Raw genomic sequence first — 26024 nt, 5'->3', positions numbered from 1 at the left:
ATCTTTATGTGTAAAAATATAAGGTTAGGGGTCTATAGAATGGCAATTACTTAGGCTTATGGTCAAGACCTTTGGGTCCCTTCAATTTGCTTACCCAAGAAAATTCTATGAGAAATATTAGGAGGCTTATCTTAAGATGATTCTGGGGATATAATGTATAGCATGGTGACTATAGTTAAAATCTCTGTATCATATATTTGAAAGTTGCTGAGAGACACGTAGGAAACACTTATTAAATGTTGGGTATTATCAGTTTTGGGGTTGGGAGGAATGAAGCTCTGGTTAAAGTAGGTTTTTACAAAGTTGCGCTTTACAGGATATGAAGCATCTCTCCTTGTCAGCAGTCTAGTCAGATATGTATTGTTCATATTCAAAGTAGAGTTTAGACCTTTTCATTTAACAGAGTATTAGGGTGCAGTTCCAGTATGGGTGGGCATCAACAGCCAAGGCACATGGGAATTTCAGGGGTGGCTGCAGATATATAGCAAAGAGTATGTGCCCTGATATTAGACTTGGGCTGTAGGATTAAGGATGAGTATAAAAATAACTTTTTGAATTTCAGTTTCCTAGTATGCTAAAATTGAAAAAAATACATGGTATAGAAGAGTGGAAGGTAGAAATACTTCACAAGTTTATGGTGTAATAAACAATGAAACTGCCTAAAATATGAGCACTTTCCATTGTTTGTTTTATTCTTGTTTAGGGCTGACAGTCATAGCAGTTGGGAATGGACCATTCCTTAGAGAAGGTAATTAGAACCTTTTGAATGTGCTGTTATTTTCAGGGATAAGATATGGCAGTGGATCTTCAAGTGTAGTCCTCAGACCAGCAGCATCAGTATTACCTAGGAATATGTAAGAAGTGCAAATTAGAGCTAACTCTAGACCTGCTAATTTAGAAATTCTAGTGGTGGAACCTGGGAATCTGCGTTTAATGAGCCCTCCAGGTGATTTCAAGGCAGGTTCAAGTGTGAGACCCACTGAAATAGGATATAGGATAGAGGAGGAGGAAACACTCATTCTGGTTTTTTTTTTTTTTTTTTTTTTTTGGACTGCTTTTTATGCATTCATGAAGAGCCACGTTTCTGTGTGGATCATCTTTCTACCTATTGCTTTTTGTTGGCCGTCCAGTCTCTGAAATGTAGCAATAGCTACATGTGGTCAAAGTGGTTAGTTTTTTTACTTAACCTTTTGTCATGTTCTTCCTTTAAAGGATTTTTCTTGTCATTTACCATTAGGTGGTAGAAAAACATTGGGGCCACTGCACTTTGGATTGTTTTCTTTCATATATACACAAATCAGTAGCCAAAATTTTGAGGGAACCCCTCTTCAGATTTCCAGAACTCTTACTCTATATGATATAATAATACTCCACCCTGACCAATTCTTATATGTCTGACCTCTGAATTCCCATCTCAGTCTTAGTTCACTGAGATAGGCAGGATCTGCCTGGGTTCCACCTCCTTGTATTGTGGCGTGCAAACTGCCTTCAGGCTCTCAGCTGGTGCAGTGTGGGACTCACCTTGTTCATATGCCTTCTGATTATTATCCTGCACTGCTTTCTGTCCAATATTTGAAAACTGTTGATGGTGTATTTTTTATTTTGTGTTCTAGTTGTTTTATGGTAGAGTTTAAATCTGGTCCTTTTAAACTCCATCCCTGCTAGAAATTCCTTGTTTCATCAAGGTAAAATTAACATACAATGGAATGGAGAGTATTATGTGTACCATTGATGGCCCTGACAAATTAGCACACCTGTGTATCACACTCAGCCTCATATCAAGATATAAAGCTTTACCAGAACCCTGGAAAATCCCGTCAGCCTTCTTTCCAGCTAATCCCCTTGCCCTTCCCCATCTTCCCATAATGAAACATTATTCATATTTTGTCTGCCATCGATTAGTTCGTCCTAGAACTTCATGTAGATGGAAACTTCGAGTATGTACAATTTGTGTAAATCATTATTTACTCAGGATAATGCTTTAAGATTTATTTATAGTGTTAAATGTATCAGTAGTTCATTCCATTCTATTGTTAAATAGTATTTCATTGTATGGATATACCAAATTTGTTTATTCATCCTGTTATTGATGAACATATGGGCTAGTTCCAGTTTTTACCTATTATGAATAAAGCTGCTATGAACATTCTTGTGTAAGTCTTTGTGACATATATTCTTATTTCTCTTGGGTAAGAGTGGTATTCATGGGCTATAGGGAGATGTATGTTCAACCTTCTAAGAAACCTTAGAGTGAAAGGTGAAACCTTTTCCAGAGATGGTTATGCCATTTTGCATTTCTACCAGCTATAATGAAAGTCCCAATTGCTTCACACACTTTTTACTTTTAGCTCTTCTTGTGGATGTAAAGTGGTGTCTTGCTATGATTTTGATTTCTGTTTTTCTTATTGGATAAGAATAATAATAGTGTTGAATACTTTTCTTTATGGTTATCAACTGTTTATCAAACTATTTAGTTTCTTTTATGACATATTTACGTCTTTTGACCATTTTTTAGTTGGATTGCCTCTTTTCTTAATAATCTATAGAAGTTCTATGTATAGTTGTATCCAAGTTCTTTGTCAGGTATAAATAGCGAATATTCCCTCCTAGTTTGTGGTTTTGCTTTTTGTTTTCTTAATGATGTTTTTTGATGACTAGCAGATTTAATTTTGATGAAGTCTGTCAATGTTTCTATACTGATTAGTGCTTTTTATGACTTTTCTAAATTGTCTTTTCTGCCCTAATTTACCGTTTTCTTCTGGTTTTAGTGTTTACATTTAAGGCTATGATTCAACTAATTGTGTGTGTGTGTGTGTGTGTGTGTGTGTGTGTGTAAGATCTGAACAGATGGCAATGTCATTTTTTCCATGTATTTAATTGTTCTGGCATTATATGTTAACCATACTTTAAACTTTACCAATTGCCAAGGTGCCCTTATTGAAAATGAATTGACTGTGTAAGTATGGATCTAGTGTAAGTACTAGGTCCATATTATTTTACTTTTTACCATATTTATTTTATTTCATTGATCTATTTGTCTGTCTTTATTCTAATGCTACCTGGTCTTGATTCCTTTGCCTGTATGTTAAGTGTTACAACAAAGCAGTTGTAACTTTTTCAGCTTTGTTCTTTTTCAAGCTATTCTACAATAAAATTTAGAAATAATTTATAAAGTTCTACAAGGAAGTTGATTGGAATTTTGGTTAGGATTGTGTATAGAGGTCAACTTGTGGAGAATTAAGATCTTAGTAATATCATCTCTTCCAGTCCATGAACACAGTATATATATATATGTCTAATTTACTTAGAGCTTTAGTTTTCTTGGACAGTGTTTAATAGATTTCAAGGTAGAAGTCTTTCGCATCTACCGTAAAATTTAATCCTAATTATTATTTTTAAAATTCTAACTTAAGTTGATTTTATGTTAACATATAATAGATTTCTGCATATTGATCTTGTGTCCTGAGACCTAACTAAAATCACGCAATTCTAGTAGTTATTTCTTTTAGGATTCCTGAGGGTTTTCTGTAGACATTCATGTTGTATGTTAATAATAGAATTTTACATTTTTCCTTCCAATATCCCTATATTTTTCGTTCTTTCTGTATTTCACTGTTATCTCTATTAAAGTATTTAGTAGAATGAGAAGAGTGGCTATCTCTGCTGTGTTTTCAGTCTTAGAGGTAAAGCATACACTGTTTCATCATTAAGGGTAATGTTTCCTGTGGATTTTTATAGGTCTTTCTGGAATGGCCTGCAGCTTCTTCTGATATTCCTTAATTGGTTAGGGGTTGTCATAGTGGTACTCAGTGGGACGGGAGGTAGGTAACATGCATACGGTCGAATTGACAGGTTCTTTGTGAAGAGCATTGTATTGGTACAGGATGCACATTCTGTGGTGCCTCTGTCTGATTCTGGAGGATACAATGCCATAGTACTAGGTTTGGAGTCTGGGCAGAAGCAGGTGGGAGCAGACTGTTGTAGTGAAAGCTTGAGGACCAGTTCTGAGTGATGGCTTACCTACAACAAAGACTATATTGCCTCTGTGTATTCGTTGTCTGGAACAAGGTGAGGGGCTGAGATTAAAGGGATAAAAATTCAGAGGACATCATGTGCTAGAAGATGTCGAGAATCAAAGTGCTCAATATTTGTGAAGTAGTCTTTCTCTTTTAGTAAGCTATTTTAGGCTAGTAAAAAGTATAATTCTGTTTTATTAAATGTAAATCTAAGTGGAATGTAAAAAATGTATTAGATTTATATGTAAAATGAAGCCGTATTAGAAGCCATGAAGCCTTGTCATTTGCTCTCTGAAATTCATGGTGGTCACCTTGGTGAGATTTAAATGAGAAATAGATGAGAAGATTTAGGGCACTTTTTCTGCCTTAAAGAAAATGTTTCTGTGGGGCTGCTCCTACTTTCTGGAGTTCATGTCTTAGGGGTACATAGAAGGGAAATAGAATAAGGTATTATGTAATAGTAGTTAGAAAGCAAATCTTCTATCCTAATGTGTCATTTACAAAATAGGACTTCTTTGAATAGGGCCATTTACTTTTTCCAGGGGACTCCACCTCACCACATCTCCTCCTTGGTCTTCTGTGCTCCTTGCACCTGGGGCCCTGGCTCAGCTAGTCTCCAGGAGCCAGCTGTTCTTCTCCCCTGAATCCACTGAACCTCTCTCAGTTTCCTCTTCTAGTTGTTTCTTTGGCTTCCAGTTTCATCCTATAGGCTTCCTCATTTTATGACACATAATTTTTCCATTTCCAGGGTGAAGCCTCATAAAAATTCCAAATTTGTGGAATTTCTGGATTTGAGTTCTGTAGATCATCAGATGTTTTCAAATATCCTGTGAGAACAAGATGTTTGTTTTTGTGATAAGGATTATGTCCATGTCAGTGTGTGAAATACCAGTGTAACTAGGAAACACCTAAAATTCTTCTGAATTATATTTTAAAGTATGTGTTAGTAGGAGATACCAGGTTCTTTTCCTTTCTCTGGATTTACACAGTGGAGGAAGATGATTGAGGATTGTGCTATATGTACACGACTTTGCATTTCTTAATCAGTGTACTTTTTTGCTGACTTCTAAAATGTGATGCACCCTTTCCACGTGAAATTCTGCAGCATTCCTTGCTAGAATCCAGAGAAAACCTTTCCTGTGACAAAAAAAAAGAAGCACTGAGGTGTCGAAAGGGAAGGTGGGGATTTACATAAAAAGAAAACAGTTGTTAAGAGATTCTGTAAACAATTAAAATCTATGATTAATTAACTTTTTAGCATGAGGAAAATGATAGGTAGTTAGCCTGTTTTGATAGAAATGAAAAAAAAAAAAAAAGCAAGCATCCTTTTATCTTTACTAGCCTCTTGTCATGAAAAGATTCTCTTCGCTGGGAAGGCTTTTAAAGGCCCCTTAATAATTAAGTGGAAAGATTTGAAATCTTGAGTAACTCCTGATTCTTTTATGTAAAATTTCACATGATGTTAATCTGCTGAGCACTTCACAGTACAGTGTGTGCTGAAACTGTAACAATAATTAGAGAATTTTTTGGCTGGATCTAATCCAAAAATCAGATGTCAGACCTTGTCCAAACTTTACTGAAACTAATTATCCAAAAAGTCTTGTAAGTATCTCACTGTTCAGGCATTGCCAGAACTCTGCTGTACCCCAGAGTGGTATTTGATAAATGCATATTCTATCATCATAGTATGTAGGGACTTCATCCTATACTCATTTTGTCTTATCATATCATCTTAATGATTTAGAAAATGTTCTTCAGTTTCTTGCTTAATGAGCAAGACAAGTATTTCTTGTAGGGTTCACATGAGATCAAATCTGGCTTTTTCCCTTATAGCTTACCCTCTCCTATAAACCTGTATATGAACTAGATTTTATGTTTCTTTAATTTTCTTAAGAATTATTTTGGTGAAATTTTAAGGGTATACCATAGAAAGGTGTAAGTTTAGAGGGAGTAGATTCACTGGAAGTAGACAAGAAAGGATGTGTCACAGAGTTAAGAGAGACTGATGTAACCTTCAAGTTAACTATTTAAATTCCCCTCCTAATCCATTCTCCCTCTAGTGCCATGCTCCCTAGTATGTAATTGATAAAAACTTACTAATGAGAACCTGGGTAGCAACCTTCTGTGACTGCCTGACCTATATCAATATATTCATTCACTCACTCACTCACTCACTCACGCGCTCGTTGACGTATTTAGTTGCCAGTCATGGCATTGGGAATACAGTGGCTCATAGCTTCCTGGTTGCTCATATTGGACAGTTTTTAAAGTTTTTCAGCCACACCTTCAAAATCCACTGTGTCCTTTGCGTTAGTGGAAGGAACACACCAAACATATCTGAATAAAGGAGCATGCCTCTATTTGATGACATGAAAAGGCCTGAAGTCCATAGGCTTTGTGGAATTTGGGGAAAGCTGATCGAGGATGGAGATTAGAGAATTTAGGGGACAAAATTCTCATGCCATTGGGCCATCTGGGTGGCTCAGTGGTTGAGCGTCTGCCTTTGGTTCAGGTCATGATCCTGGAGTCCTGGGATTGAGTCCTGCATTGGGCTCCCCATAGGAAGCCTGCTTCTCCCTCTGCCTATGTCTGCCTTTCTCTGTGTGTCTCCCATGAATAAATAAAAATTAGGAAAAAAAGAATTCTCATTCCATTAACTGTGTTTCCTCAATTCTGTAGACACTCTTGACAGTTTCAAATTTCTGAGTATGTTGAATGTGCTATTATTTCATTCTTACCCCACACTTCTTCCAACCTGGAGTTGAACTGATGGTGTGTTTTACAGTTGAAGACCTTCTAGAATTGAGGACGTGAGTGCTACAGGCTGGAGCTTCTCATCACAACCATGAAATGACTTGAGGCTTCATTCAAAACTCATCTTCATTTTCCCTATAATTTGTAATTTGAAAAATATAGAATAGGGAAAATTTCTGTAGGATTAGTAGTAAGACAGTTTTTCCTATTGTATATAGCATGTTTTATAATGTTTATCATGGAAAACTTGAAATTCTAGAAAAGCATAAACAAGAAAATGAAATCAGACTTCTTCAACTCATAGTCAGTGTTTTGTTTGTATTTTGGTGAATAACCCTGGTCTTTCTCCTTCCCTCCTCCTTCCCTCTTTCTTTTCTTTCCCCCTTTCTTTTCCTCCCCGCTTTGTATCTCTAAATCTATCAATATATCAATCTCTGTTTATGGATCCTCCATTCCCCCAAATTTCCTAGTTTACTCTATATACTGTTTTATGACATCATGAGGGAAGTATTTTCCCATAGTTTTAAATATTAAAATTTTTTTTTCAATTTAATTGTATATTACGTTACAATTTAATGCATCTCTATTGTGAGATATTCAAGCTGGTGACAGATTTTGTTTTGTTTTGGTAATTACAAATAATCCTGTAAGATCATCTATGGGCATAGCATTTTGTATCTAGCCCTGGTCATGTTTTTAATATCTTAGAACTTGTATTGGTGGTCTAACGGGGGATAAGTATTTTGAAGGTGTTGGATACACATTAGGGAAATACTCTTCTGAATGGTTACCTAATTTAAATTTCTTATATAGGAATGATCTGGAGTTTTTAAGTTCATGGAATTTTAATCAGTGATCTTGGAGAGGAAAGAATTTAGAATTCAGGATTATAATTCAAAACAGTTTTGATAGTTTAGAGAATTGGTTAGTTGATACAAATTGAAATTCAATAGGGGAAAATTAGGTTAAGAAAAATAAGGTAGATAAAAATTGCCCAAATACTGTTTGTAGAGTATCTATTTCTTCATGCACTGCCTGAAGGAGAATACAGGGGTCATAAGGAATGTGACTAGATTTCTCTGTAGCCCAATGGGGACATTGGCTTGTTCCCAAATGTAAAGAAAAAGAAAGCTCATTTGAGCTAATGCTGTATTCTAAAAAGACTGTTAAAATTTTGTGTTTTCTACTGTTAAGAATTCAAAGACACTAAATACCTTCTTGGGGAACATTTAATGTTCATTTTAATTATTTATGTTAATTATTTGAGCATAAATTGAATTTTAAAAAGACTATCTGAAAGTTACTACCGATCTTTCCTCAATTAAGTAGAGAATATGTTTAGGAAGCTCTTATTTTTTTTCCATGAAATTTCAGGGGAAATAGAATTATCTTTACCTTGCAAATGGTACTTTGAGGATAGGAATGCTATTCTTAGATAAAAATGGCACGTGTTTATAAACACACAGATATACACACACACATACACACTCTAAAATACAAGGAAGCAGTTTAAAATGCCTGCTTCTGCTTGGTTAAGGTTATAGTTCTATATCTGTTTTGAGTGTAATTTATGTGGTCGAAGGCTGTACCAACATATGTATTAGCAATCATTTCTGTTCACTTGTGATACAGTTCTAATTATTGTTCAGACAAGGGACCTTGGGATAGTTATAATCCAGAAAGACTTTATATATAATTTGATCTCTTTTTTGTTGACTGACATTCAGAATGATTTTAAGACCCTAAACAAATCATATGCGATGACTTAAAAATCAGAACATTTAATTAATCAGCTTGCTTAAATCAATTAATTAAATATCTTTGCAAGATGACAGGGAGTTTGCTCTGTTTCTGTTATCCAGAGAATTTTGTCCTCTTATGCTAATAACTAGAGTTTTTTTCTTTTTAGTTTTTAGCCTAGATTTCTACCATTGACAATTGAAAGTCAGATCCTTTTCTAACCAAACCACTTTAAATTCACTACTTATTATTTTCATTATTGTTATTATTGTTATTTTTAGTGCTGATCCATTTAATGGTAGGCTTACTTCTCTATCAAGAGGGTCATCTGTGCTCTGTGCTCTCTGCACATAGGTGCTTTCCTAAAGTATTGAGAGGCAGAGAGTCTTGGCTCCATCACTGACAAGCAGATGAGGGATGAACCAGACAAGTGACACGGTTGCTGTGAAAGCCAAAATAAGTGCAGCTATAATTTTAATTAGTTTGTTCCTCTTAACATCATCTAGTCCTGGGTATCCTATACAGCTGTAAAAGCCTAAAAGTGTAGCAGCCATACTTTGCTTTTGGAAATCTCTTCTCTTTTTTTTTTTTTTTTAAGACTTTTTTATTTATTCATGAGAGACATACAGAGAGAGGCAGAGACATAGGCAGAGGGAGAAGCAGGCTCCTTAAGGAGGGCTTGTTGCGGGACTTGATCCCAGGACCTGGGCATCACAACTTGACCCAAAGGCAGACATTCAACCACTGAGCCACCCAGGTGTCTTTGGAAATCTATTCTTGATGAATATTTTTCTAATTATAATTTGGTATATATTCATTGCCAAAAATTAGGAAAATTTAGAGAAGTATCTGTAAGAAAATAAAAATCACCAATAATTATGTAGTAGAGATAGATCCTATTTACATTTTTGTATATCCCAATTTTTACATAATTGGGATCCTACTATACATATAATTTTTTGTCCTCACTGTTTTTCCACTCAGCATATCATTAGTACTTTCTCATACTAATAAAAAATATCTCTGAAAAACCCTATTTTAATAGATAATATTCATTTGAGTGGTCATACCATTATTTACTTAACTGTTTGGTTGTTGGTCCTAGTTTTCAATTATAAATTATTTTGTGATGAACATTTCATACATGTTTTTGAGTTGACCTCTGATTATAATAAGACAGTATTATGCTTCTTCTTAGGTTGTGTATTTTCAGTGCTAAACTATAGAATATCAGATAGGTACACAGTTCTATAGGTGGTAATAAATCTGAAAATATTTAATATGGTGGTATATGAACTGTTCTTTGAAGAATGCGCAGCCAGGGTTTTGTCAGCTATGAGAACCATGGTATTACAATGGGGAAAAATTCAGGAGCAGAGATGTGGATGGGAATGTGCTTAGGCAGTGTGCATCTGCTTGTATGAGCATGATTTAACCACAGTGGAAGGAAAGGTTTGAGTAATTAAAGAAAATAAAGTTTGAAATGTGGAGTAAAGATTTGAATTTGTTAGAATAGATGTGGCAACCAAAGGTCCTAAATTTTCTGGGACCATTGTACTATTCATTACCAATTTTTATGTAGCACATTTTATGTGCAAAGCTCCCCCTTGTGGAGGCCCACATGGGGTTTATACTTCAGTATGAGCCATAGTATTCATTCAGTGAATGCAGTGGTCTGTCATGTGTTCACAAATACATTTCTAGAGCAAGACTGGGATGCAGTGCTGGTTTGGAAAGTCTGCTCGTGGTGGCAATTGGAAATCTTTGGAGGTGCAGAATCAAGGCACAGCCACAATTTAAATGATGCAAATATTTTAAAGATTGTTCTCAGTATAGCTTGGAGGGGCCTGGTTAAAGGCAGGAATAGTAGCAAATAGGTCATGGTTCATGAAGGAATGCAGGACTGAGAAGCAGGGAGTATAAGACTTTAGCAAAATGGGTTGGAGGAGAAGGGTTTACATTTAAATGATTGAGTCTAGTGGTTCTGAATACAGAGTTGACTCCCTTCAAAATGTAAAAGCCTCAGTGCCCTTCCCAGATTTGCTGGATCTGAATTTTGGGGAGATGGGACCAGATATATACATATGTATTTATTTTAAAAGCTTCCTTAGAGACTCTGATATGTGCCTCTGGTTAGAAAACACTAAATGAATTAATGTGTGTTTTTTTCCACCCCAAGAATTTGTCAAATTGTCTGAACCGACTATTTTCAATTTAGTACACTTAATATGCATGTGCATGCATTTTTGTTTTGCATATTTTTTCATACTCTCTAGTTCCTGAGAAATTTTTTTTCCGTTATTTGGTGTCAAGTTGTATTACAAACTTATTAATTAGTGTTACTCTGCAAAATCAATTTTGAGCAAGTGAAATGCACTGCAAAAATTAAAAGAAATTTCTACAGCCTTTTTTCTTACTAACTGATAGGGACAAAAGCCAGGATGGATGATCAAACATGGTATTTGAGAACATCAAAGCTGGCTCTGGCCTTGGCAATTATCCGCTCAACACCAGCAGACACAAGCAGCAGAGAATACACAGAGCACCTTGCGAAGGTGGTGTCTGAGCAGGAGTCAACGTGGAGATCAAAAGTCCAGGTCTTGGAAGCTGAAGTTCTGCAATTACGCCACAAACTTCTTCTAAGCAGAATGTGTGCAGAAGTGTTTAAGAGTGGTGAGTATATATATGTATATATAAAATAAAACAAGAGTGGTGAGTATATGAAAATGTCTTTGGCAATATATTATTCTGGGTTTTTTGTTGACTTTTTTTTTTTTAAGATTTATTTATCCATTTGAGGGAGGGACAGAGGGAGAGGGAAAACATCTCAAGCCGACTCCACACTGAATGTGGAGCCCAGTGGGGGGCTGGATCTCATGACCCTGAGATCATGAGCTGGGCTGAAATCAAGAATTGGTAGCCCAACTGACTGACCACTCAGGTGCCCTTTTATTGTTTACTTCTTAAATTTAATTTTTAAAAGATTGAATATAGATGACACACCGTGTTACATTAGTATTAGGTATACAGTTTAGTGATTTATATGTTATGCTGTATTAACCAAAAGCATGGCGACCATTTGTCCCATTATGTTGCTATTACAATATCATTGACTGTATTCCTTATGCTGTGCCTTTTTATTCCCAGGGCTTAATCTTTCTATAACTGGAGGACTGTATCTCCCTCTTCCCTACACCCATTTCGCCTAGTCCCCCAGCCTCTTTCCCCTCCTCACAACTTCCTCCCCCTGGGAACCATCAGTTTGTTGTCTATATTTATGAGTCTGATTCTGCTTTTTGTTGGTTTATTCTTTTTCTTTAGATTCTGTTTGTGATTGGAGTCATAAGGTATTTATCTTTCTCAGTCTGATTTATTTCGCTTAGTGTAATACCCTCTAGGTCCTTTCATGTTGCCTAAAATGGCATGATCTTATCCTTTTATATGGCCGTGTAATAGTCCAGAGTGTGTGTATGTGTGTGTGTGTGTATGTGCATGTAACATTTTCCTTATCCATTCATCTATTGATGGACACTAAGGTTACTCCCATGTCTTGACTATTTTAAGTAAAGCTGCACTAACATATGGGCGCATGTATCTTTTCTTGTTTGGATTTTAGTTTTCTCTGGGTAAATATACAATAGTGGAGTTACTAAATCATATGATATTTCTACTTTTAATTTTTTGAGGAACCTCCATACTGTTTTTCACAGTGGTTATACCAATTCTGTTTTTGATTTTTAAGATTTATTTATTTACTTATTTATTTATTCATGACAGACACACAGAGAGAGAGGCAGAGACACAGGCAGTGGGAGAAGCAGGCTCCATGTAAGGAGCCTGACGTGGGACTCGATCCCGGGTCTCCAGGATCACACCCCGGGCTGAAGACGGCACTAAACTGCTGGGCCACCAGGGCTGCCTACCAATTCTGTTTTTATTTCATCTTCTTTTATTTCATTTCATTATTTAGAAATTGTTTAGTTTCTTAAACCTAGACTTCTTCTTTTTGCCCTATAAAGATTTTTTTACCTATAGTCATTCATTAAAAGTTTATTGTTACTACCCAATGAATGAGGCTACATTGGATGCTGAGATGAAGTTGAAGAATGAAAATATCTAGATGTGAAGACAATAATGTTTTAAGCTTACTGGATACAATTTAAAATCTCATTACTGAACCTTATTATTTTACTATGTATGTTATGTTGAGTTTATATTAAATAATTCATCTAGCAGTCATATATCAAGTACCAGCTATGGACCAGATATGCAGTGGGTGATGGGACCCCAAAAAACACATAAGAGGATGTGCTGTCCTTGCCCTTAAGTACCTACCATTTAGCAGGGAAGATAGATCTATAAATAATTAACCCAGCAAGATAAATGCTTTAATAAAGATATTGACAAAACAAAGAGCAAGAAGGCATTCATTCTGCCTGGTTTTTGAAAAGACTTCTCAGGTCTGGTCCTCAAGGATCTATCTACTAGTTAGTGGTCACAGAGCATGCAGCAAGAGGCAGGAACATGACCAAAGGCAGAGCAGTAAAGAATACATGTTCCATTTAGGATACTGCTAGCATTACTTTGCATAAGTGGCCAGAACACCATGAGGGAGAACAAAGAGAAGTGAATTGGGACCAGATTCAGAAGGGCCTTGAATGTCAACCTAAGGACCATTTTAGTTTATTTCGTATCAGTAAGTTGATGGTACACATTTTATTGTCTCCCTAGGACCTTTGTGAGAGTGAAAATAGGGAACTATAAGTGATTATACTAGGACAACAGGCGGAAACCAGGACTCACTTGAGCATGCTGGAACATGTGGTCACTCCATTCATCAGCAATCAGATAACTTTTTTTTTTTTTTAATTTATGATAGTCACAGAGAGAGAGAGAGAGGTAGAGACATAGGCAGAGGGAGAAGCAGGCTCCATGCACCGCGAGCCCGACGTGGGATTCGATCCCGGGTCTCCAGGATCGCGCCCTGGGCCAAAGGCAGGCGCTAAACCGCTGCGCCACCCAGGGATCCCTAACTTTTTTGATGCAGAGGATTGACCCTCATATTGGGATTGGGGAATAATTCTGGTGATTTTTCAAGAATGTAAACCAGATCATGTGACTCCTTTGCTGAAAACCCTTCCCTGGTTTCCAGTTATGTTTCACATTAGATTCAGGCTTGTGCTCATGGCCTGTGATGCTGTGGATGATTTCACCTAAATTTACCTCTCCCACTTTGTCTCATATGACTTCCCCATTATTTACTCTGCCCCAGCCACCATGGGCTTCATTCTAGCCTTAGACCTTTGTTATGTTCTTCTCTTTGAATGTCTTTGTGGCTGGCTTCTTTCCTACCTAGAGATCTTATTCTAAATGATACCCCTCAATGACCACTGTATATACATAGCACTCTCCACTAGTTTTTCTTTACCCAAACATCCCCTGTAGATTATTTGTTTGTTTATATAATTGCTACCTTATCTCCTGAGCTAGAGTTTAAGTTCACTGAGGAGTGGGTTTTGATTTGCTTAGCACTCTCTACTCAGTGCCCACCCCAAAGCCTCACACACAGCAGGTGCTCAATAAATATTTGTCACATGGAAGTGGGGCAGAGAGGATGTTTCTGACCATAGCAGTGATTGGAGACAAGGAGACCAGTTTTAAATATACTTACCAAATCCCATATGAAGAATGATGGATTGAAATCGATCTATGATAGAGAGAACTAAAAGGAGGTCAGACATATATACATGATTTTTAGAATAGGCCTTCAGATATTTGTGAATGGTTTCAGAGAATGATTAAGGGACATAGAGGCATTTGGGATAATGAGGTCTCCAATCTCAGTTTACTGAATTTATTGCAATGCTTTGAATCTGGATAGTGAACACTGAAATAAATTTATAGGATGAAAAGTTCAGGTTAGTCTAAGTGTAGGCCATTCCCTCAATATACAAGGATTACATAGAAAGAAGGTAGAGGGATGGTCCTTAAAGTCAAAAGGTATGTGTAGGCTGTAAGTAGATATATAGACTTAGGATCCACTGACATTTAATTCATAGTTGAAGTTCTAGCTATAGATGAGACTCACGGGGAGAATGGAGCCAGGGGTAGGAGCATTGGGGATCCCAACATCCCAGAGGTGGCAGAGGAAAAGGAGCCACAGAAGGAATATTATTATCACATTAGGAGTATGCAGGTGTGGTACACAGATGATTGCTGTGGTAATAGGGTACTCACTAACTTTAATTTTGGGTATTATTGGGAAAAATCAGCTAATCTAATACCCAGATATTACTAAAATCTCATTATTATGTGAACAAAAATGGTGTTACACAATTCGTAGCCACATTTTGGTCTCTCTAGAGTTTTTCTAGGTAATGGGCTCTTTTTATTCAGTGAATGCAAATGCAATCAGTAATTTTTAATTATTTTATGTGCAGTTATATGATTAATATAATGCCCATACACGTAATACTTTCCAGTGATTTTAAACAGACTTTTATAAACATCTTTGTGATATCAGAACTGTTGTTTACTGTCAAGGGTCTGTTTATACCCCTGCTCTAGTGGTATGGATGATTGGTTAGGAACATGAACATGCCTGACAGTGAGAGCCTAGGTGAGAACTCGTTCTCACACTGAAAACTTGCACTTACAGTGCCTGTGAGAGAAATTTTCAAATACCCTACAATTGAAATCAGTTTTACTTGCAGCAGGAGCTATAGGTAAAGAGTTTCTGTGCAGATGTTTGTAAGTTTCTTGTCTCTCCATCTGTTAACTTAAACTTGAAAAATGAGGAATAAATAGATTAAAATAAATAGAGTCACTATTAACGGGGAAGGAACAAAACCTGACAAAGCGGAAGATATTAGATTGAGAAAGAAATAAAGAAGGAACACAGTCATTATTCAAAGATACGTAATTTGAAAGACTGATGTGGCTTACTCTAAGAAAACTCCATACCTGAGAATCAAAACTATATTATAGATATATTTATATGATTGATTATTTTTGTCTGGAATTTTCAGAGTTGCTTTGCATATGCAACCTTTCTCAAGTGTTTAGACCCTCAGTAAATGTTGAATGGAATGCTTCTTCACAGATTGAGAGGGTGGAGAACTTAATTTACAGCATCAACTATCCATTGAAGTAACTGAGCAACCCAGAATTCAATAAAGCAGAGCTGAAATGGCAAAGTAAACAAATAAAAAATTATGATGTAGTGTATATATAGCATTTCAGGAACTCAGCTATTTCTCTATTCTGATTTATTCTACATCTTCTTAGAAATATATTTCTTTATTGCATTTATTTAAGGACTAGACTATACACGGAAAGGATAAATATAACGTGCTCTTAGAATTATGCCACATTGTAATTTTACTTACGTGCTCCTTAGTAATGGGAGAAAGGATCAAGGAAGCCCAGACAATCCAGTGACACATTTCTCAAAATCGTTTTGGGTGATGCATGGCAGGCACGGTTAGTTGTCTACTCAATATCTAGCTTCCTACTTCCTTTCTAAAGCACTGCAATTTTATTTTGGCAGAGATGTGCTTATTCCCAGTGGGTTAATCCATGAAAGGCTCAGTTTTGTTTTGCCAATATTGTTCTAAGGTTGGGCAGGGGCCAATGAAAGGTAAAAAGCAATCTTCTGAGCCTTTGATAAAGATTTGCCTCTTTGTATAAAGAGATTTGGGCTCATGAAAGGGAGCAATTAAATTTTTTTTTTTTTAACCTCAGCTACTTGTTTCCTGCATGCAGCACTGCCAATTGAAAATAGAATGCCTGGATCTGGGGTAGTCAGTTTGCAACTGTGAGACAATATTGACAAATTAATGCCAGCATGCTAAGGATAGTGAAATAGCTGGATGAAAAGAACGTGGGTCCTTCTCGATATTGCTGAGCAATCAGAGCAATGCTGGGATTATTTTATTAGGAAAGTTTAAAAAGATGAGGGTGTAAGCCACTGTAATCCATGTGTTCCCTTCCTTGTATCTGAGCACATCCTAATTTGTGGAGGTGGGGGAAGGGGTAGGGGTCATGAATCGTTTAGAACCGCACTATACTTTTTCTTTTGCCAAGAGTCTTCTTGATCTATAGGGGAGAAAATGAGTGAGAAAAACTATGTTCTTCAATCTAGAACAGCTTCCTGTTAAAGGCAGCCTCATAATATTGGCAAGAGTTTCATCTGTGTCTGAGAAGGTAAGCAAGGGAGATCCAGAGCATCGAGATTGGCCAGGAAGAGGTTATTGGCCGTTCTTAAATGTTGACTAGGGGTTGAACGAGACATGGTGTTGAGAGCAGGGCCTTGTTAGTGGGTATAATGGTACAGAACTTCAGTGAGCAGATTTAGGATTAAAACTTGAGTGTGTGTATGTGTGTGAGAAAGTAGGGCAGGCAGGGGGAATCTGGACAGTTACAATTATAACAGTAATTTGGCATTCACAGGAAGGAGGTATATAGATGAAGTGTCAGGTCTGTGCTTTTTCTCCTACAATTTTATGTATTCAGTGTCTTCATAAATGATAGACTACTAGGTAAGCAACTGGCTAGAGTGAAAAGAAAGAGAAAATGAAACCAAAATAGTTTAATGATTTCCATGTTTATTTAGTAAATGTTCATCGAATACAGGGCTAATTGTGCAGTGCTTGGGGATGGGTGGTGGTGGTGTGCACAGCAGCACAATTATTTTCAGCTGGACTTAGCTCTTCTACGTTTTAGGTCCTGGGAAACAACTGACTGACCACATGGCTTTAGGAGCTTCCCTCCCCTCTAGCTGACAGTGCTTAAGTTTATCCACCTCCTTGCCTGTTGTCCCTTTTACTGCCTTATACTCTCAGGATCAAATCCTTAGCATTTGCCTGCCCTAGTCCCTACTTCTCATGTGTGAATCTGGATTCAGGGAAATGCTTTTAGCCAGATCAGTGTTAACAGGGGTCAGAAGGGGCTGGCAATCCTGGTTGCCCGTGTACACCCTGCCAGATCCAGCATGGAGCTCATCTTTGTCTCCCGACTAGTACTTTTCTGGTCCAGGCCCACTCAGCCTCTGTCCCACCCCACCCTGTCCCAAACCACATACTGAGGAGACATCACAAATAACTGACCTCTAGTCATAGTTTTGGAGCTCAGCGTTTATATGTTGGGGCCTTCATTGTTCTACAGGTGCTGAAAGAACATGGGAAATGAATGCACAAGCATTTCCTGTCTTAGTTTTTACATAAGCTTTTATAACATAAATTGTCAAATAAGATGAGGATTTCCTTAAAATTGCAGTTGATTTAAAACATACATGCATAATGTACATAAACATCAGGAAATATACTGTTAAATTAATATGGATTCTAATGAAAGGTTTCAAATTTAAAGGGCAGCCCGGGTGGCTCAGTGGTTTAGCACTGTCTTCAGCCAAGGGCCTGATCCTGGAGACCTGGGATCGAGTCCCATGTCAGGCTCTGTGCACGGAGTCTGCTTCTCCCTCTGCACCCCCCCCCCTTCTGTGTGTGTCTCTCATGAATAAATAAATAAAATCTTAAAAAAATAATAAAATAAATTTTAAAATATAATTACATATAAGGTATGCTTTACTTGTTATATATAAAATTGAATTAATCTTTTGATATGAGAGACCATTAACATACAAATAAATGAAAGTTAAGTAGTTAAAAAAGCTCAGAATCTTAAATGGCTTTGATAGTGACAAGGCAACTGTTTAGAAATGTAGACATCTCAGTTATCATAAGATGAGCTGGCTCTGGTAGGAAGGGTGGGTAAGATAGGGAGTGGGAAGGGCCACACATGTACCAGCTAGGTCCTAGGCCTGAAAGAGGCAAGCTTCAGAGGTTGGACTCAGGTGAGGGCAGAGTTCCCACAGTGTGCAGTGTTCCAGATGGACTTTGTCAGCCCTGCCACATCTCTTCCTGGCACCCCACTCTGAGTCCCACTGTGTGATACAACCATCTTTTTCTCCTAAGCTGGCTTCCCAGAAGGTATCTTGAATGTCCAGGTAATCTAATTAGGGTGCCTCTACTTCTTATGTATCTGTGGATTCTTCAAACTTCTGTCCATTCCACCACAACTCCCTTGGTCCTTCCTGATTTATCTCAATTAGACTCCGTATTTACAGTTGCAGCCTAGACACTTTCAAATCTCTGTTGCAGCCCAGACTCAAGTCTTCTCATTTCTTTTAGGATAAATAAAAAACTCTTAAAATAAGCTACGAACTTCTCCACGATTTGATGCTTGCTCCCTTCTCGAGCCCACCCTGTCATCACTATGTCCTCCACATTTTGCACTGCAACACATGAAATGTCTTTCACTTATTGAATCTACCTTGTTCTCTTCCAGCTCTAGGCTTTTACACCTGTTGCTTCTCTCTGTAGGAGATAGTCTCCCAACCCCCTTTGTCTGGTTGTGCACTATTCTTTTTTTTCTGACAGTTTTAATACCCTTTCTGCCTTTGCTGACTGCCTTCTTAGACAAGATTAGATTCTCCTGCTGCGGGAACCATACTATTCTGTATTTTTCACAGCATTTGTGAGCCAAATTATAATTGTTTAAGCAGTCTGTCTTCCCTGTAGGATCTAAACTCCATGCTTGCAGGAGTGTGCTTTTCCTCATCACTGCTCTCTTTCTATGTTAGCACAGTGCCTGGCATGGGGTGGCAGGGTGCTTGGGGTTATTTGTTGAATGAATAAGTTTAGACATGGTTTATCTGAGTGTTAATACCTGGAACAAAGGGGCCTGGCTGATCTGTCATTTCTGGGGATCTACAAAACCTCTACAGTGCTGGGAGGAGGATCAGGAGGGCAAGACCAAAGCATACTAGGGAAGGAGATACTCACTAAGGTGGGATGAGTATCAAGGCTCCTACCTTTGAGAGCCATGTATTCATACTGTAGTTTAGTCGGAATCGAATAAATGAAGAAATGAAGAGTGACAATTTTGGGTTCCCACCTATGGAACAAAAGCTAAAACTATTCTAAGTTCCTTTGCATTCCAGGATCTTTTCTCAATGTAATTTTTTTAATAGTTTAACATGTAGTAAAGTTTAATCTGTTCAATGTACTTAGGATTATATTTATTTTTTGCAGGTTTTGTCTACATTTTTAAATGCCCTGCTGTTTGTATGTATTTGATTTTTTAGATTCTGTTAGAAATCTAAAGGTCCCATTGAGGATTTTGAATTTGATATTTGAATCCTAAACATCTTAAAATTTTTTTTTTTTTTTTTTTTTTTTTTAAGAATACAGTATGGAGTAGAATCCAGTCAGATAGCTGTGGTCTTTAGTTTAGACAGGGAAAATTAATGGAGTAATGTCAATTCCATTATCAAAGCAAGAAGGAAATCAGATAAATAAACAGGAGTAGGCTTGAGATCCTGCAATACTGATAAGCTCCCAGGTGATGTTGATACTGTTGGTCTGAGGACCATAGTTTGAGTAGCAAAGACTGTGAACTCTCTTGGGGTGGAGTTTGTTTGTGAGGGAAAGAGATAGGGTGGTAGTTGAGGAGGAGGCAAGGTGGAGAGAAAGTGTTTTTGTTGTTAAGATGGAAGAGATGTCCGCACACTGGTACTTTGGTAGGAAGGAATCAGCAGAGAGAGGAAAGTGAAAGAATTGAATGGGAGAGGATACTAACAGACCAGAGGGGCTTGGGACCTGAAACCCAAAAGAAATACAGAGCACAAGTGGTGGGCCTGGCCCTGGACCTCAAGCCGGGGCTGATATGTCTTGTTTTGAGACTCTTTTGAAGGTAGGAGTAGGTGCCTCTTTATTCGTGCTCCTGCTGAGTTCATCCCTGGCAGCTGTCCTTCAGAGTTCACTTTTGTTCCCTTCTCCTCCTCCAGTGTCCCTTATTCTTAAATCTATTGTTTTGTTGTTGTTTTTAGCTGCTTTTTGATTTTCATTCTGGCATTTCTTTGCGTGCTGCTTCAACTCTTATCTGAGCCATCCCCACCCCCTGCCTAGGTTGTAGAAAAAGAAATGAGGAAAGCAGAGTTAAGTAACTTGCCAGAGGTTAAAAGAGGAGGACGTGGAGTGGAATTCTTGTAAAATCCTAGAACTCTCTAGTACTTTAAGGTGCTTTCTTAAACCAGTGGTTCTCAAAGTGTGATCCCCAGACCAGCATCATCATCATCAGGTGAGACCTTGTTAAAAATACAGATTCTCAGAGCACACAATCAGAAACTCTGGGGGGTGGGGGGTGGGGTGAGGATCCCCGGGTGGCTCAGCAGTTGAGTGCCTGCCTTCGGGCCGTGATCCTGGAGTCCCAGGATGGAGTCCCACATCAGGCTCCCTGCATGGAGCCTGCTTCTCCCTCTGCCGAGAATCTCCTGAGAGATTGTGTCTCCTGAGAATCACTGGTTGAAACAAATTAAAGTGAACTATATATTTAGAGAACATAGAAAGACTTCTCCAGAAAATGAGTTGATAAAGACCTATCCCCTATCCAAACTATTTGAGTGACAAATCAAGAGGGATCTGTAGGCCAGCCTCTGCAAGATTTCATAATACCAATGGATAATATTTGACCCTGGTTGCCAAAAAATTGAGAAAGTGTTCATTTAGAGCCTAATAGAGCTGAGGCAGAGAGTAGAAATTAGAGAAAAGGTGTAAACAAAAAATAGTAACATTAACATCATCCTAACAACTATGTTTCATACCATTCAATGAAGGGTGTATATAAATATAATAGGATTCCAAGGAATGTGTACGGTTGATTTTTGTTCTAGGAAAACTTCTCTTCCCTCTTTGTCCCCCTTCCCCTCTCTCCCTCCATCCTTACTTCCCACATCCCTTCCTAATACACACTGATATGCTCTGTTACAGAGGAGCCTGGATATATATTTCCTAGTATATAAGATGTGCAGTGATATAAGACAGCCCCTCCCCTTTCTGCAGAAGAAACATCCTTTTGAATATCTATTTCAAGTACTTTTAAAGACATCTTGTAGGGGAAATTTTGGGAATTAGAAATGCAAGAGGTTGTATCCTAAAAATCAGTAGAAAACCTTAAATTCTGATTAAACTATATTATTTTACCAATCCTTAAAAAGTACATAAAGTAACATAGCTAAAAAGAAATATATTGCTGTAAATGAATGGTAGCATGCTGTAGGCAATAAGACAAAACACATTTACTCATAAAGTTTTGTATCATGCCCATGGAACTATAAACACACGTACTTGCATTATATTCTGGGTCCTACCGAGAACTAAATAGCTAACTTCGGTACAAAATGAATTTGAATGAATTCCTAAATTGACTGTGAACATGAAGCAAATGTCTCAGTGAAAGTGGCAGAAAACCAGCAGCAAAGTGCAGTGCCTGGGAGTATGTGTAGGGGAGGTGCCATGCACTTGGGACCCCCTTGGCTCTTCTGTTATTTCTGTAGTAGCACTCATTACAAGGAGGGGCAACATTACTCTTATCTCATACTTCAGGGAAATGGTGGTCTTTTCATTCAAGTTTCCTGTTTTGGAAACCTCATTTATGTGAATATTAAAGTTTAAATTGCTTGTTAGCATTTCTTTGAATGTGAGAAAATGCATCAGAGAGTGCTCAGCTTAGGGTATGTGTGCTGTGAGGGAGACACAGGTTGTGAGCTGTTCTCAGCCTTCAGCGAGTCCATTGTTTCACATCAATTATTTTATAGTCAGTGTGTGATGATTTTTCTTGTTTTCCATCTCTCTCATTTCTCTCAAAGTCAGAAATGTTGCCTGTGTATCTTTAATACATCCAGACCATGTTTGCCAAGTTTTATGCTTGAAATAAACAAGGCAAAGATTGTGTCCAGAGAAAGATGGTTCTTAATGCTTGTATAAGCCTCGCTATAAAAATTCCTCATTACTCTTTTGATTAGTAAGTCACGTGAAAAACAAAGGCTGTGTTGCTTTTGTGCCCTCCCTTGGTGCTTGATTCAGTGAGATCTTTTACACAGTTTTTCAAAGTTGTTTCTGGGCTTGATAAGGCTAAGTTGTTTCTGGGCTTGTTTCTGATGAGGCTTATAAATATTTGTAGCAGAAACAATTTTCATGAGCTAAGGCAGGCTTTTCTATGTAAAATGCAATGTAAGACATGTGAAATGTCAACATTTTATATCAGTTTGACAAATAATCACATGGTAAGGAAGTAACTGATAAAAATTGAACAATGCTTCTGATCCTTCTAAATATTTTTTACTGTATTTAAAGTTTTTCAAATTCATCAGTAAAGCAGATCATGTAGAATTTGGGCATCTTTCCTCCCTCTCATCATTATTCTAATAACAGATTCCTTTTCCCATGGAATTTAGTGTCATTTATCCATTCTTTCTGTAAAATGGTATTTTGAAGAAAATAACCTTATTTTTCAACCCAGGTCATACAAATTAGATGGCATTTCTTATATTTTAATACTTAATTTTGCTAATAATTGTGCCTTTAATAACTCCAAAGTTATTTCCACCTGTGTATTTTATGAAGTGTTTATCCTCATCTGATTATTTTTTAGCCTATGAACCGCAAGGTATCTCATCATATCTGTAATTTCCAAGCAGGAGTTAGTCCAAAGTAGGCCAAGTCCATGCTGGTGGGCTGCTTTGTGTGGCGGTGCAGCTCTCTGATGTCTGATGGGGCAAGTGATACAGCAGGAGCTGGACCCAGAGAACTGTATGCCTCAGTGATCTGTACTTTTCCAGTTCCTCTGAAATTTTTCTTTAAAGAAGTGCCTTGACTATGCACAGGCATCTATGATTATGAACACACTGATAATAAACTTAGCCGCTCAATTACCTTTTTAACAGCAAATCCCATATAAATCTAGGCCTTTTGTACCTGTAGGTCCATGTGATAAAGAAAAGTATTAACCAGAGTTGAACTTTTAATTTAAAACTTTATTTTTGTTTTTAAAATGTCTTTTGTGTGTGTGTGTGTGGTTTAAGATCATTTTATTGGGGGGCGAGAGGCAGGGAGAGGTGGGGGGCAGCTACAGCCCCCCCAGCCCCAACAGGGGGAACAGACCTCCTCCCCACCCCCTGCCCTGCACGTGTCTCCCCCTATACTATGGGGGGACTTTGTGCAAACTCTGCCCCGGGGGTGGGGGAGGGCGGAGGGTGGGTGTGAAATGGCAGCGACTGGGGCTGGCAGCAGTGCTACTGGGCACTGGGCGGCTTGTAGGGCTCCAAGAGGAGGGCAGAGAAGGTGTTGACCTTGTCCGCCCCCCCGCACCTCGTGGGGCAGCAGGGGCAGCTTCATAATGTGGAAGTCTTCGTACAGGTCCTCCATCTGGTCCAGGTACTTGGCCTGAATCTTGTGGTGGGCCTCACACATCTTGCAGGGCTTCTTGGGGTCAGGGAAGACAAGGTGGTTGATGATGATGTTGTGGGCATCGATCTTATATTTGGTTAGCTCCTGGATCAGCCGCTCTGTCTCGTACAGGGACAGGAACTCAGCAATGCACATGCAGATGAAAATGGTCTTCTCAGGGTCCTTGAACTGTTCACTGACGGAGCGGATGACAGGCAGTATCTCCTCCAGCTTGGAAGCTAGTTGGTCTGTGTTCATGTCCCCCAGGCCCAGCATGTTGCACATCTGGGAGATGAAGGGGCTGATCTGGTTCTTGATCTGCATGAGGTGGTCTAGGCCCCGCTCCATGATGGTGGGGAAGTTGAGCAGCCTCAGCGTGTGGCCTGTGGGCGCCGTGTCAAACACCACTACCGAGAAGTTTATGCCCTTCACCAGCCTCATGACCTCTGCATAGCTCATGGCCTCATCAATGCCGGGGAAGGTGCTCATGGCCTCCTGCATCATCTTCTTGCCCATGCTTAGCATGTTGTCCTCTTCAAAGAACTCGTCGGGCAGTTCAGCCACACCAAGGCTGGGGTCAATCTCCATGGCGAAGAGGTTGTCATAGCCTTTGACCTTGGTAGGCACCTTGGAGAACTTCTGGTCAAATGCATCAGAGATGTTGTGGGCTGGGTCAGTGGAGATGATCAGAACACTCTCCCACCCCTTGGATAGCTGGACGACTAGGCTGCAGCTGCAGGTGGTCTTGCCGATGCCACCCTTGCCCCCGACGAAGATCCACTTAAGGCTGCGCTGCTCGATGATGTTGCTAAGCATGGGCTCCAGCGGCTCCACATCAGGTGCATCCTCGAACTCCTCTGCCTCAACACCCCACCCGGCCACTCCTGCCGCCATCTTGGAACCCTTAAAATGTCTTTCTGAAAGGCTTTGCCTCCTTAGTGTTGGTAGACATAGGCTAGAGTTCTAGGCAGTGGCCCTGAACCCTAACCATACACTAGAATCACCTGGGGGGCTCTTAAAAATCCCAATGCCCGGGTTTCCCCCTAGGCCAATTATATCAGAATCTCTGGGGGCTGGACTAAAGCATCAGTATTCTTAGACTGTCTCTAGGTTATTCTAAAGTATAGCCAGGATTGAGAACCACTGGTTTAAGGCAAACATTTATATTCTGTATTTAATTCACATTCCCTTATTACCAGTTTTCATTGTTAATCCCACCTAGTTTTAATTCCCTTATTTTACTAGGGTTTTCTCTGTAGTATGCTGCAATCCTTTATTAGAAAGAGTAGAAGACCTTGGTTTTGGCCCTTTGAGGGGAAACATCTGACTAATTTCCTGTAGTGTCCTTTAACGTGAGATTTGAGAGCATAGATGGCTGGTGCTGGTGAGAGGGGATGGGGGTCTGTGGACACCTGGGGGAAGGGTCTTTCTTTAGTTGTCTTTGGACATGTTTGGATGTGCTAGTGGCATGGATGGGTTTGGAACTTAGTTGTTATGCTATAAACCTTGTGGTAACATGGTTGTAATTCATGATTCTGATTTTAATACTGTTAACAATTTTACCAAGATTCTCAGCTATTGGGGCATCTGGTTGGCTCAGTGGTTTAGCATCTGCCTTTGGCTCAGGTCTGAGATCCTGGGGTCCTGGGATCAAGTCCTGGATCAGGGGCTCCCCTGCAGGGAGTCTGCTTCTCCTTCTGCCTATGTCTCTGTCTCTCTCTCTCTGTGTCTCTCATGAATAAATAAATAAAATTTTTTAAAAAGAAGCTATTAAAAATTACTTAAATAATTAAGAAAATATCTTTTACATCTGTAGTAAATACTATTTTTCCTTCAACTACTTGAAATTTTCTATATTTATTGGAAAGTAGCAGACACTCAGTTTTTATGGCATGATTATCATGGAATTACGGACTTACCAGAAGACATCTTGGAAGTAAATAGAAATGATGTGATTGTAACCACCATTTTGACACATACACATTTGAATAAGGAAAGGGCAATGCCTAGAGCACCCTGCTTAATATAAAACAATTTAATGCACGACTGAATAATCCTTACCAAGGTCAAGCATGCAGGAAAGGCTCAATGTTTAATTTAAGAATGCACATTCATAAATGAAGGAAGAAAGATCCAACAAAGGGAAAGGAAGTAGTGTTGATGGGAAAGGTTTTGAAGACAAATTCTGGAGGTAGATTGCTCATTGGGAAGAGCAAGAAGATTGGAA

General features: G+C 38.5%; 1 protein-coding gene and 1 pseudogene across 4 annotated transcripts in view; one reads left to right on the top strand and one right to left on the bottom strand.

The window, feature by feature from the left end:
- MEI4 (meiotic double-stranded break formation protein 4) overlaps positions 1 to 26024 on the top strand; it is a 208235-nt gene that overhangs the window by 18635 nt on the left and 163576 nt on the right. For all 4 annotated transcript variants that reach the window (XR_013383184.1, XM_077903318.1, XM_077903317.1 and 1 more), the window contains exon 2: positions 10938 to 11183. Coding sequence is in view for 3 of the 4 variants with exons in the window: in XM_077903318.1 (XP_077759444.1) it covers positions 10952 to 11183 (232 nt within the window). In the remaining variant the exon portion in view is untranslated. The remainder of the gene's footprint in view (positions 1 to 10937; positions 11184 to 26024) is intronic.
- Positions 23544 to 24691, bottom strand: LOC144317237 (ATPase GET3 pseudogene; annotated as a pseudogene).

Source organism: Canis aureus, chromosome 7 (assembly GCF_053574225.1).
Source record: "Canis aureus isolate CA01 chromosome 7, VMU_Caureus_v.1.0, whole genome shotgun sequence".
Lineage (NCBI taxonomy): Eukaryota > Metazoa > Chordata > Mammalia > Carnivora > Canidae > Canis > Canis aureus.
Note: the sequence above shows the minus strand (reverse complement) of the source record. Positions and strands in the feature narration are given on the sequence as shown.